Source organism: Lolium rigidum, chromosome 4 (assembly GCF_022539505.1).
Source record: "Lolium rigidum isolate FL_2022 chromosome 4, APGP_CSIRO_Lrig_0.1, whole genome shotgun sequence".
NCBI lineage: Eukaryota > Viridiplantae > Streptophyta > Magnoliopsida > Poales > Poaceae > Lolium > Lolium rigidum.
In genome coordinates this window covers 189,800,084-189,814,281 of record NC_061511.1, presented here as the reverse complement: position 1 = coordinate 189,814,281, position 14,198 = coordinate 189,800,084, and the positions used below count along the sequence as shown (strand labels likewise).

General features: G+C 46.3%; 2 protein-coding genes across 2 annotated transcripts; both read left to right on the top strand.

The window, feature by feature from the left end:
- Positions 1–394: 394 nt before the first annotated feature.
- Positions 395–8,041, top strand: LOC124706692 (PH, RCC1 and FYVE domains-containing protein 1-like). The gene is made up of 9 exons (XM_047238365.1): positions 395–478; positions 1,582–1,668; positions 1,781–1,870; positions 2,354–2,434; positions 2,574–2,768; positions 3,200–5,308; positions 5,801–5,947; positions 6,587–6,966; positions 7,622–8,041. The coding sequence occupies exons 1-9, from the start codon at positions 410–412 to the stop codon at positions 7,749–7,751; spliced, it is 3,288 nt and encodes a 1,095-aa protein (XP_047094321.1). The 5' UTR covers positions 395–409; the 3' UTR covers positions 7,752–8,041.
- Positions 8,042–9,090: 1,049 nt separating this feature from the next.
- On the top strand, positions 9,091–11,084 carry LOC124706693 (ABC transporter G family member 23). Its single transcript, XM_047238366.1, has one exon. It carries the CDS (start codon positions 9,091–9,093, stop codon positions 11,056–11,058), a length of 1,968 nt encoding a protein of 655 aa, XP_047094322.1. The 3' UTR covers positions 11,059–11,084.
- The last annotated feature ends 3,114 nt before the right edge of the window (positions 11,085–14,198 follow it).

Genomic DNA, 14,198 nt, shown 5'->3' with positions numbered 1-14,198 from the left:
AGCCGCACGCGTCGTAAACAAACCTAACGCATCAACAGCTCCGAGCAAAAAGCCGCCTCCGCCAGAACCGAGAAAAAAACACACGCACACACGAACGCCTCCCCTCCCCTCCTCCTCCTCCCACCACCACCTCGTCCTCCCTCCCTCTCTCCATTCCTCGCCCTCGATCTCGCCCTCCAGCTCGCCACTGCCCCGCTCCCCTCCCAAACCCCTCCCGCCGCCCGGATCTCCCTCCCCCGGAACCCTACCGCCCTCGCTCGCCCGCCCGCGCCGCGCCGCGCGGGCCGCCGCGGCCTCCGGCTCGCCCTCCCCCGCAAGCCCCATTTGCGACGCGCTAGGCAGGCCGGCCCTAGGCGCTGCCGCACGGAGCGAGGCGCGGCGCGATGGGGAGGGCCGCGCGCTGACGCCGATGATGTCGGACGCGTCCTCGGATCTCGGCGGCGCCAGGGCCGGGCCCGTCGAGCGCGACATCGAGCAGGTGAGCCGCACCCCGAAATCCCCTCTCCCCCTCCCTACCCCGCGTGTCCGGGTCCAGTCGACGCGGAATTCACGGCGCCCGGGAGACCCGCGCAGTTGGCTGTAGATGCATTTGCGTGCTCCAGTGCTGCGGAATTATGCGTCTTCCGTTCAAGGGCCGGCAATTTGTAGATTCAGCTGTGCTGTGCGCTACGAGAGAGCTAGCGTTTTTTTTTTTTTTTGGATCGCAGATGTTCTGGGGGTCTTCGTTTTCCAGCGTTTATGTCTGCTACTGGTTTATTTGTTTGGCACCTACTTGTTCGCTAGTTGACACCCTGCCGGTCAAATTGGCTAATCCGACCTCCCTTCCATCTAATTCGGAGTACGCTACCGTTACTCTCTCGTTCCCCCACTTTTTCGCGTCAATTAATGTTGTAGCGAGCTCTGTCGCGTTACTTTGCTTCGAGACGCGAGCGCTCTGTTCCATGTGATGATCACTGGCAGCAGCTACTTGCCCAGTTGCCCCCCACGGCGGGGCTAGTAAAATTGCTTAACCCTTTTATCGAGGCTGATTTCTTCTCGTAGTATATACGTAGCCTAGTGCATAATACTACATGATATTTTGATGTATCAAATGGCAAATGCAAGCTGTTAGGATCCAAACGCATACGTTTTCGTGCATACTTCAGTCAAGCTAGATTTTGTCCTATCCTATTCGGTGTCTTCTTACCAACTGAAAAACACAAATCTCCTGCGGAAATCGTTGGTTCATGTGCCATATTTTTTTGACATCTTTCCACATCCTCCACGTGTTTGTCTGCTGTCTTGTGTATTGATAAGCTTGACTATTTTGATCCTGCCTCATCTGAATTGATCGGTGCTGCAGTATAATGATATATGCTCCTTTTCCGTTTCTAAGTTGATTGCGACTGCTTGAAATGCCAGTTAAAATTGCAAGCTATTTCCATGGGCACTTTATAGCGTGCTTGATTGTTCCATGGTGTTATAAGGCTCCTCCTTTGACATGTGAAACTGCAAACTATTTCCTGATCTAGTTTGGTAGGATAGTATTTGAGATGCTAGTTACTGATGCTTGGTACAACCATATTCTCGCTGTCCCTGCAGGCCATCACTGCTCTCAAGAAAGGGGCATACTTGCTCAAGTATGGACGTAGAGGGAAGCCAAAGTTCTGCCCCTTCAGGCTTTCCAATGTGAGCCTTTTTGACATTTGCTCTATCACAGAATTCTCAAGTTCTCTGTGTCTGTCCTAGTGTCCTGTCTAATCTTTGAATGCCCTGGTACTCCTTTTCTTTTTTCGTACAGGATGAATCTGTATTGATTTGGTTCTCAGGGAAAGAGGAGAAGCAGCTAAGATTGAGCCATGTGTCCAGAATAATTCCTGGACAGCGAACTGTGAGTTACTATTTCAACAAAACCATACTTTCTGAGACATGTTTTATTGGGTTTTAGCCTCAAATGTAATGGTTCATATTGGCTAAACCAACTATAATTTATTTTGCTTCATCGCTATTGGTGCCAACTCCTGGATATTCCATGGGGCTTTCTTCAGCTTTGTCCCTACTGTGAATTTTCTACTCTTTAGAGAGAGCTTGCTTCTAATTTGTTTCCTGTTCTTGATTCCATTAATTTACTTGAATTCCCTATAGTTTGAAAACATTTAGGATCCTACATTGTAAACTTTATGCCATGGAGCGATACCATCAATCTTCCCCACAAAAATTAAGTTTAACACAAACACACTCCTTCAAATTGAATCAACTTCTCAAGGTCCACTTAGATATCATCTTTAGCACTCAGATATTTAGCAAAGAGGTTCTACTATCTTGAAGTGCTGCAAAGTTGTCCTAATGTCATACTTCTTTTTTGTCGATCCAGGCAATTTTTCAGAGGTATCCACGACCTGAGAAGGAATGCCAGTCATTTTCTCTCATATCTCATGATAGATCATTGGATATTGTAAGTCACGCCTCATTCATATGCTATGTAATCTATTGGTCTTTTGGCCAACTTTGGTGCACACTGAATTCCTTTGTTCACTTACAATTTCTATCAGTAGCTAACCAATTTGGTAATTTGCTTTTGTCACGAATACTAGATATGCAAAGATAAAGATGAAGCTGAGGTGTGGTTTGCTGGGCTAAAAACACTGATATCCCGTAGTCACCAACGAAAATGGAGGACAGAGTCAAGAAGTGATATGCTTTCCTCTGCTACGACTAGTCCAAGAACTTACACAAGAAGGAGCTCCCCCTTGAGTTCTCCTTTCAGCAGCAATGATAGTGTCCACAAGGTATTTCCCACCTCCCAACCAGCCCATCCCTCTTCCAAGCACTCCCTTGTGGACTTGTGGTATGCTGGTCAGCCAGCACTGAGCAAGAAACACTTCCTGCTTCACATACCTTGGTCTTCTCCATTTTTTGTTTTATGCTACTCCTTAAGATTTTCTGAGAAACCACTGGCTTAAGATTTGAACAGCAGCAAAGTTAGTTGGTACCTATGATACTCATGTTGTACTTTATGGTCTGTACAGTCTCCATCGTATACTGGTTTGTGGGAGTAGAATAAATATATATGGAATTATATTTCAATTTGATAAACTAAAATCATAAATGAAATAATATCTGTTTTCAATGATGGCAAATCGTGTTATTTTTATTTTATTTCTTCTGTCTTCCTCAGCTATTATAGAAAACAATCTCTTTAACTATTGTACTGCAACAGGATGGTAGCGAAAACTACCGACTCCGTAGTCCATATGGGAGTCCACCAAAGGTCGGCTTGGACAAGGCCTTTTCTGATATCGTATCCTATGCGGCTCCACCCAGGCCCTTCTTTCCATCGGATTCTAATGTTGGTTCAGTCCACTCTGCGTCTTCTGGGCACTCAGATAACACAAATGGTAGAGGCATCCCGATGGACGCTTTCCGAGTTAGTTTATCAAGTGCTGTTAGTTCATCAAGTCATGGTTCTGGTCATGATGATGGTGATGCTCTAGGAGATGTTTTCATATGGGGAGAGGGAACTGGGGAGGGAATTCTTGGAGGTGGAAATTCAAGGGTTGGAAGTTCCTCAGGTGCAAAGATGGATTGTCTTGTACCAAAACCACTGGAGTTCGCTGGAAGACTTGATGTGCAAAACATTTCTTGTGGAGGAAGGCATGCCACACTTGTCACAAAGCAGGGAGAGGTCTACTCTTGGGGTGAGGAGTCTGGCGGGCGTCTTGGTCACGGTGTAGATTGTGATGTGCCCCAGCCAAAACTTATCGATGCTCTTGCTCATATGAACATTGAGCTAGTGGCATGTGGTGAGTACCATACTTGTGCAGTTACGCTCTCTGGAGATTTATACACATGGGGAAATGGCACCTTTAATTTTGGGCTTTTGGGTCATGGGAATGAAGTCAGTCAGTGGATGCCCAAGAGGCTCAATGGACCATTAGAAGGAATACATGTTTCATCTATTTCATGTGGCCCTTGGCACACAGCTGTAGTAACGTCTGCGGGGCAGCTATTCACATTCGGAGATGGCTCTTTTGGAGTTCTAGGTCACGGAGACCGACAGAGTCTTTCTGTCCCAAGGGAGGTGGAATCCCTCAAAGGTCTACGGACTGTCCGCGCAGCTTGTGGTGTGTGGCACACGGCCGCCGTTGTTGAAGTTATGGTTGGGAATTCAAGTTCCAGCAATTGTTCATCTGGCAAGATATTTACATGGGGTGATGGTGATAAAGGTCGTTTAGGACATGGTGACAAAGATTCAAAACTAGTCCCAACGTGTGTAGCTTCGTTGGTTGAGCCTAACTTTTGCCAAGTAGCTTGTGGTCATTGCTTCACGGTAGCACTAACAACCTCTGGGCATGTATATACAATGGGAAGTTCTGTCTATGGTCAGCTTGGAAATCCACAAGCAGATGGCATGATTCCTACGCGTGTTGAAGGGAAGCTACATAAGAACTTTGTAGAGGAAATCTCTTGTGGTGCTTATCATGTTGCTGTCTTAACTTCCAGGACAGAGGTGTATACATGGGGTAAAGGTGCAAATGGTCGGTTAGGACACGGTGATACTGATGATAGGAATTGTCCTACACTGGTTGAAGCTCTGAAAGATAAGCAGGTCAGGAGTGTTGTTTGTGGAATTAACTTCACTGCAGCAATATGCATTCACAAGTGGGTGTCTGGAGTTGACCAGTCTATGTGTTCTGGATGCCGCTTGCCATTTAACTTAAGGAGAAAACGGCATAATTGCTACAATTGTGCCCTTGTATTTTGTCACTCCTGCAGCAGTAAGAAATCTCTGAAAGCTTCATTAGCACCTAATCCAAACAAGCCTTACCGTGTCTGTGATAACTGCTATGGCAAACTGAATAAGGCACCTGAGACAGATAGATATTCTTCAGCAAAGCGGGGAGCTATCTTGCAAGGGTTCAATGATTCTAATTCCATCAATGAGGATATGGAGACAAGATCAAATGTTCAACTGTCTAGATTGTCATCGATGGAATCTTTCAAGAACATGGATAGCAGATATTCAAAGAGAAACAAGAAGTTTGAATTTAATAGCAGTCGTGTTTCCCCTATTCCAAATGGCAGTTCTCACTGGAGTGGTCTCAACATTTCAAAATCTTTTGGCTCATCAAAGAAATTCTTCTCAGCATCAGTTCCAGGATCAAGAATTGTTTCTAGGGCGACATCACCTGTTTCAAGAAGAGCAAGCCCTCCTAGATCAACAACTCCAACACCTACCTTGGGTGGTCTAACATCTCCAAGAGTTGTAGACGGTGCCAAGCCAATAAAGGACAGCCTAAGCCAAGAGGTTGTAAATTTGAGATCGCAGGTAAAGGTCTTGATGTGCTCTCTATTCAATCGGTGTTTCTAACTTGCATCCATAATAAGCTGTATGATTGTATGCACTAAGCAAATATTGGTCATCATCTCTAACTTTGACTCGATGGAGCAGTCATACTAAACTGATAACTTCTAAATGGAAAATCAAAATATCTGACATAAACTCACATGACAATTAAGAAGTCTGTACACACTCCTGCCTTTATTTTTTAGCTGGTCCAGCGTACGGCCACTGCCCACTGGAACAAGGTAGACAAATATTAGTGGAACTGAACCATTATTATGACACTAGTTTTCTTTGCTGCTAGCTATAGTACATGCCCTCACTTCCAAATATTAAGTGACTCAATGTATCTAGTACTCATATCAATTATATGAACGAGTATATAAAATGCTAGTTCATCAAACGCCCCTTTTTGTTGAAACTATAAAGTGAGAGTTTGTTCACTTGTGGAGTTTCTAATTAAGTTCAATATTTCAGGTGGAAAATCTTACTCGGAAGTCTCACCTACTGGAAGTTGAATTGGAGAGAACAACTAAACAGTTAAAAGAAGCTATTTCCATTGCAGGGGAGGAAACTGCCAAGTGCAAAGCTGCAAAAGAAGTAATCAAGTCGCTCACTGCGCAAGTAAGATTTGCTTCTTTTGTGAGGATATTGTTTTGTTATATTCCTGTCAGAACCTACTGTACAAACATTTATAAAATAACAACCTTACATGTTTTAGCAAATCTGATTGATTGAATGGCTCAAAACCAAGAGGTCCGTAGATTGGTAAAAAGGCAGCTTGCGTATCTTATTCATTGGAACGTAGGGAGTAGTGTCTAGATACACCTAAATTTAGACAAAGTTAAGGCATGTTCTATATGGGATCAGAGGGAGTATACTAGTACGAGTACTAAATAACAAACGGAACTGCAGGCCATATGATTCCAGGTAGGAGAAGAGCTCGTGATCTAGGGACGCCACCAGGCCCACCAAGCACTAGCTCCCAAAACGAGGATTATGTCCCTCTGTTCTTTTTTGACCTCTGTATGTCTGTCAAGCCATGCAGTGGGCATGCTATGGTGTTTTTCATTAGCAAGTACTACCTCGGTTCGAATTTAATTAACGCGGCCACAACGTGCGATACGTGCATGCACAAGCCAAACTGAGCGTCGATTAAAAAAACCCGGAGGTAGTAACTAACAGGGCATGATGATGTTAAAACTTGAATGAGGATTCTGTCCAACATGTCAAGTACTCATGAACATTTTTTTTCTGCAACAGTTGAAGGGTATGGCAGAGAAACTACCTGAAGGAGCAGGGGCAGGAGCAGGAGCAGGAGCAGGAGCAGTTAAGCACAACAGACTGCCACCGCTTTCTGGAATGCCTGTTCCAAGTGATATATCAGTGGCAACTGAGAATTTAGGTAGCCCAAGAGGTTCTGGAGAGCCGTATTTGAACGGATCTAATGGGTTGGTTGTTTCTAATGGACCAAGTTCAGTTAGAAATAAGACTCACTTAGAAGTTGGCAAGAATGGAACCAGACTTCCTGATTCAGACACTAAGCTTGAGTCTGAATGGGTAGAGCAAGATGAACCTGGGGTCTACATCACCCTTACTGCCCTACCTGGAGGGGCTAGAGATCTCAAGAGGGTCCGGTTCAGGTACATTCCTATTGCTCCCTTTAGAAATGGGACTATAAATCACCTGAAGTACTTCTCAACTAGATTATGTGCATGCTACCGATACATTTTCAATAGCTGTTACGCAATTTCGGGCATTTTGTTGATTTGATCTGTGACGTAGTATAGTTCAACCATGGTACGCTATAACACAATTCTTTAGTTATTTGGAACACATTTTTTGTTTTTGTTTTGTAAGCTATATAGAAAGGACAACCTGTTTAATTCTGAAACAATTCACAAAATAATTGGCAACTACTTCCTCTGTCCCATTATATAAGATGTTATTACAACCAGTATATTCTTATATTACGGAACAGAGAGAGTAATTAGGAGAAATAAGATTTCTATTTGTATTTTTATATGCATACTTATTTCTTGTCTGCTGGAGATTAAGAACCGAAAGAAGAATTACAATCATCCCGAAAGAAGAATTACAATCATCCTACAGGCTACTCTCTACTACTACCTCCGTTCCGAAATATAAGCCTAGCTTTCTAAAAGGGCTTATATTTTGGAACGGAGGTAATATTTGCTTAGAAACTAGAGATTTTTTGTTGTACTATTAAAAAGAGCTACTGTAGTTTCTGGTGTATAATTTTTGCAGCTATAAACTCATCGTATTTTCTTCATGCAGCCGGAAGCGTTTCAGCGAGACGCAAGCAGAACAATGGTGGCAAGAGAATCGTGCAAGGGTATACGAGCTGTATAATGTTCGTGTGGTCGACAAATCGGTTGGGAGTATTGATGGTGATATACCTCACTGACATAGAACATGTGGGTTACGAGATTAATTAGGGCCTGAAAGAGGAGGGGCCTGCTGTTTGGAAAATGTGGGTTTGCATTTTCTTTTACACAATTCACCCCTCTTCCTTTTTTTTTCCTTGCGTGGAAAGTAGATTGCTCGAGCAGAAGTGATGTAAATTGTCCGTGGCAGCTGGCTAATCTGCCCTGTAAATGCATAAGCAAGCGCATCAATTTTAGAGTTTGTTCTTCCTGATTATCCATTGATCCGTGAATATAGGTTCAACAACCACTCGCGTTGCAGAGGACTTGATGCTAACTGTAGATTGAGATGCAAAGTAGTTATGCATAGTACGTATAACCTTTATATTCATTGAGCTGAGTACCCAGACGCTTGTTTAATTTTGACGATTTTTCTGTTGCTACAAGTCATTTTGTTTCATGCTGTCGTGCTTTAATTTGCACACATGCATACTGTGTTTTCTAGCAATCCCCAGTTCTTAGAAACGATAAAGTAGGTGTGGCCCAGACTATTGGCACTCTCTTGAGACCATTTCCTGAGAAGGAACGCATTTTGTCGATCTCAGCTTGACATTTTCAGCCCTGAGAGAGCTGTTCCTTTGATGATTTACCTCTTCGTTACATTTAATTTTACCTTTGCTTTTGAAAACATGCTTACATATAGGAACGGAGGTAGTACCGGCGATGGTGCTTTCTGATGCCTTACAAAGCATGGTATCCTCGGCGCCCTATGCATTCTTGTTGTACTTTAGCTTTGTCTGCCGACCTCCGCCCAGGAGGACAATAAGCAGCCGAACTTCACGAAATAAGAACCAATCAAGATTGGTTAAGGACGGGCGGTTAGGTCCAACTGCCAAGAAACACACACAACACAAATGACACCAACATTCAGTTAGGTCTCAGTAGCTCACAAGTCGCAACGCCCCCTCACCCAAACAGAGAACCTTTCCTCCACTCTTTTCCCATCTCAGCCATGTTGACCGGCGATCACCTAGCTAGTGATTTTAACCCTTAAATCTCAAAGCGATTGACACTAATTTATTCAAAAACGCAGCGCACAAGAGCTGCATTTGTAGTGGCAGTAATCGGTGTGAAATATAGCTAGCACCGCTGTTCTAGAAGGGCACTAGCCACGAACAATCAAGCAATGGTGTTTCGTGTGGTGCGTGCATGAGTGTGCAACAGGTTCAAGAAAACCAGTTACGGAGTACTAACTTTTCTGAAGAGAGCTAATTGTCAGGCTATTTGTAGTGTCTGAATCTGCAGTTTCCCGCTCCTCTACTGCTTCCACATCTCGCTCTCCAGATCGACCCCTCTCACTCACGCCACTCGCCTGCAGCCATGGATCAGGACCTGTCGTCGGAGCTGGACCCGGCGCTCCTCTTGTCAACGTCGGCGTCCTCCTCGTCGCCGCCGGACTCCGCGTCGCCGTCCTTCTCCTCCTCCTCCCAGCCCTCCCCTCCTCCGGAGTACACCCTCGCCGTCACCAACCTTTCCTGCCCCGCGCCTCGCCGCGCCAGCGCCGCCTTCCTCCCGTTCCTGCAGTCCTCCTCCACCCCAGCCACCGCCAGCGCGAGCGAGGGGCTCCTCAACTCCGTCTCCTTCACCGCGTCCAGCTCCCGCATCCTGGCCATTGTGGGCCCCAGCGGCGCCGGCAAGTCGACGCTCCTCCGCATCCTGTCCGGCCGCGGCACCGGCTCCGAGATCGCCAAGCCGCCCACCGTGTCCATCAACGGCCACGCCGTCACCTCCCGCGCGCAGCTGCGCCGGACGTGCGGCTTCGTCACGCAGGACGACAACCTCCTCCCGCTGCTCACCGTCCGCGAGACCATCCTCTTCGCCGCGCGGTTCAGGCTCCGCTCCGACGTGACCGCGCGGGAGCGGAGCGAGAGGGTCGACGCGCTCATGCAGGAGCTGGGCCTCTCCGAGGTGGCGGACAGCTACGTCGGCGGCGGCGACGGCGAGATGTCGTCGGCCCGCGGGGTGTCCGGCGGCGAGCGGAAGCGGGTCTCCATCGCGGTGGACATCGTGCACGACCCGCCGGTGCTGCTGCTGGACGAGCCCACGTCCGGGCTGGACAGCCGGTCCGCCATGGACGTGCTGGCGCTGCTGCACGAGGTGGCGCGCGCGCGGCGGCAGGTGGTGGTGCTCAGCATCCACCAGCCCAGCTACCGCATGCTCGGCTACATCTCGTCGCTGCTGCTGCTCTCCCGGGGCGCCGTCGCGCACTTCGGCACGCTCAAGTCGCTCGAGGGCGCGCTCGGGAGGATGGGCCACAAGATCCCCACGCAGCTCAACCCGCTGGAGCTCGCCATGGAGGTCACCGACCAGCTCCAGGAGGACCACTCCAAGCTCGCCGAGCTCAAGGATCAAGACCAGTCCGAGGACGAAAGTCTCGGCCTCGCCAGCGGCCGCGGCGGCCTTCACGTCCCCGAGCACGGGTTTCGGGGCCGCGCCGTGGAGGTGGCGGCGCTGACCGTGCGCTGCTGGCGCACAATGTACCGCACGCAGCAGCTCTTCGCGGCGCGGGCGGCGCAGGCCATCGTCGGCGGGCTCGGCCTCGGCAGCGTCTTCTTCCGCGTCCCCGCCGACCCGGACGGCGTGGCGCTCCGGCTGGGACTCTTCGCCTTCAGCCTCAGCTTCCTCCTTTCCTCCACCGTGGAGGCCCTGCCAATCCTCCTCCAGGAGCGCCGCGTGCTGATGCGGGAGGCGTCCCGCCGCGCCTACCGCCTATCCTCGTACGTGATCGCCAACGCGCTCGTCTTCGCGCCCTGCCTCCTCGCCGTGGCGATCCTCTTCTCGGCGCCCGTGTACTGGCTCGTGGGCCTCCGCGCCTCCCTCGCCGCATTCGCCTTCTTCGTCCTCGCCGTGTGGCTCATCGTGCTCATGGCAAGCTCCCTGGTCCTCTTCCTCAGCGCCGTGTCGCCGGACTTCATCCTCGGCAACTCCCTCATCTGCATCTTCCTCGGCGTCTTCTTCCTCTTCTCCGGCTACTTCATACCCAAGGAGAGCATCCCGAGGTACTGGACCTTCATGTACTACGTGTCCATGTACAGGTACCCGCTGGACCTGCTGCTCATCAACGAGTACGGAGGCAGCGCCAGCGAGAAGTGCGTCGCGTGGATGGGAGGGAACGCCATGAACGGCAACGGCGTGTGCTTGAGCACCGGCGGCGACGTGCTGAGGGGGAGAGGGGTCGACGAGGGCATGAGGTGGGTCAATGTGGGTGTCATGCTGGGCTTCTTCCTGGTGTACAGGATCATGTGCTGGGCTGTGCTGGTGAGGAGGGCGTCCAAGACCACGCTTTGATCCATTGTTTACCCTGTTTTTTTTGTTCTCCCTTTGCTGATTTGGAATTTTCGATGGTGCCTACATGTAGTAAATCTTTTTGTGTAATCAACCATATATACAAATCCGGGATCTTGCTTGCTTGCTTTTCCGCTGTAATTTGTTTAGATGAGTTTAGTAAGAAATGTAATTTATATTTCCACTATTTGAAGTGGAACGCTATTTCTATAGGTGAGATAGTCATCTAAGAACTAACTTCGTTCTAAGTCAGATGATATTATCAAATTTTATTTGTAATTCATATTGCAACTCATAACAAGCACGAATGACGAAGCAAATCTAATGTCAGGAACATTTTTCTTAGTTGCATCCACATTTGCCACAGAAAAATTCTCAGTTGCAACTTATATACACGAATCACGATGTAATCAAAAGGTATAGGACTTGATTGAGCACAAACTTAATTCTCGGCTAGCTAAAAAGTAGTGATACCTTCGATCCAGATTATGGATTGTAATATGATAAGTTTTCCCCCTAGTAAACCTAGGTTTAATCGTACCTTGGGAAGCACTGCTAAAATGGTGTAAAGGAAACGTCTACAAGGCTTGCTATTCAATTTGATTTTATGTTTACCGGACCTATCTAGTTTACTCATGAAGGGGTTGTGTTCAATGATGGAAAATAGGCCAGGGTTAAGGTTTCTCCTGCAACTATGCATATATAAATATATAATTAAAGCGTAAATGTGTAATAAAAAACAGAGATAAGAGATTTGTGAGCAGCACAACCGTAAATACTCTTGCCCCTAAAGCTAGAGGTGACAAGAGCCTCTTGGTCCAACCCCTGTTCCCACAGCCACGAGTAATGACAGTTATTAAGCATATGAATACGGACCAAATCATTAAGCTAGATGATTGTGTTGTTGATGCCAAATGAATCACTAAACATGCACCGTTACTTTTCCCTTTCTGTCACTAAGGTTTCACAGTAGCACGCCGTTCTTCACTCATCCCACATCTTTCCTTTTTTTTTTGAAACCTTGGACAGTAGGGTGAGAAACCCTACTGACTTAATGCATTAAACTGAATAACAATTACATATGTACAGAGGTGAGAGAGGGGGGGGGGGGTGTAAAAGAGGATCTAACTAGTGAACCTTTTACAGAGATTCACCTACAGAGATTCAACTACAGAGATAATAAAAGGATGAAGCTCTTGCTTAGTCCTATGAACCAGCAGGTTAAAGTCCTCTTTGAAGCTAAGGATCCAGTTCCTCAATTCTGGATTAATCCCCCTAAAATGCCAATTATTTCTGATCTTCCAAATATTCCAGGCTGCCACTATAAAGATCTCCATGAACATTGGTTTTCGCCAATTTTTCTTCCCCTGTGTGATGATCTGTAATCTATCTCCCGACTGAGCCCAAATACAATCTAGGCAGTCCCAGCATTGCTTAGCGAAATTGCAGTGAAATATAAGGTGTTCCACTGTTTCTTCAGGGGGATTGTGGCAGAGCATACAGCTAAACCCAGTGTTCAAACAAATATTTCTCCTTCTCAGCATATTCCTTGTGTTTAATCTATCTGAAATAAGGAGCCAGCAGAAAAATTTCATTTTAGGAGTGCATTTAGACTTCCATAGCCAGCCATACGCTGCATGTACTGTGATATCCCTGAAGCAATATTGATAGTATTTCTGGGAAGTGAAAACTGTGGCTCCCCAGTCATAAACCCATATGTCCTTCTCTTGTGAGTCTAGCATCATATCCCTGGATATGTTCTGAAGATCCCTAATTTCTTCTCTGGCTTGAGGTGATACAGGTAACCAAAAATTATCAGCAAACCATCTTTCCTTGATCGATCCGATTGACATGGGTACTTGCAGATCATCGAACCGATGCAAACAGACAAGGATACAAGATTGCAAAATTCCTATTCAATCCATACACATATTATAAGATTAGATGCACATAAACTCTGCGAGTATTCACCCCAACCCGCAGCCCGTGAGGACTACTCACACATAATATCAAGATCAATAACAAAGATAGAAATCATTGTGGCAAATACTTGGATTGAAATCTCAATATTCTTACAATGGTCGCCAATTCTCAAGGAGATCTCTATTACAATGATGATGACTATGGCTATGGAGGAGATTGGAGATGGAATGGATGAACTATGGTGGTGGATCTCTTTCGGTGTGGTGTAGATGGATCTGATGGATGGCGGATCTGTTTGACGACGAATGACTCTCTTTTTGGCGTCGGGTCCTTCACAGAACTTATAGGGTTTGACATCGGGAAGGCTAAAGCACCCAGTATGGGCGCATGGTACGGGCGGGACTTGCCCATACCGATGCACGTTAAACCTTATGGAACCGCCTCTTTGAGCCTTGTCAATTTTGCTGCACTTGTGACGCGATTTTCTTCAGTAATTGCAAGTCTATTTATCATTATAACGTGTTTTCCTGCACACCATTCAAAGATATGAGAGATTGGACATCTTTGCATTAATTAGTCATTAATAACAAATTGAGAGGTAAACTTAGTCAATTTCTTGACTTAGCTAAGGGTTTAAACGTGAGAAAAAGTGGCGTATTTCACAGCCATCAACTTCCCCAAGCTTAAACTTGATCGTCCTCGAGCAAGAAACAAAGAACCATAAGGAACTTGGGTGTTTAAACCAAAGTAACGAGAAAGTAAACTCACTTACAAGTGGTAGCCTTATGAGTCCATCACTTTTCCATTTGAAAGCTTAATATAGTTAGAGAAGTGCCAAGAGTATGATACAAGCATTGGTAACTCGAGACAATCACAATAAAGATTTATGAGCATGAATAACTAGTTGTATAAACAATCACTCTAGCTTGAGTAGTTAACTCTCAGTTTGCCAAGAAACACTAGGAAGTTTATTATCATCAAAATTAAGTATGAGCATTCATGTCAAAAGAGGTATAAGCAATGGAGTATCTTAATTACGCTCACATCAATTGATCAAGACTAACAAAACACTTACTATCTATTCATTGCTTTTCAAGAAGATTCATCTAGTAGTAGCAAGTCCATGCCAAGACTTGAGAAGTGATACTTTTGTATTCCAATTGTAGTTTCCAACAATAGTCATGAATGACCTTTTTAGTAAAACTTTGCAACACTCAAGG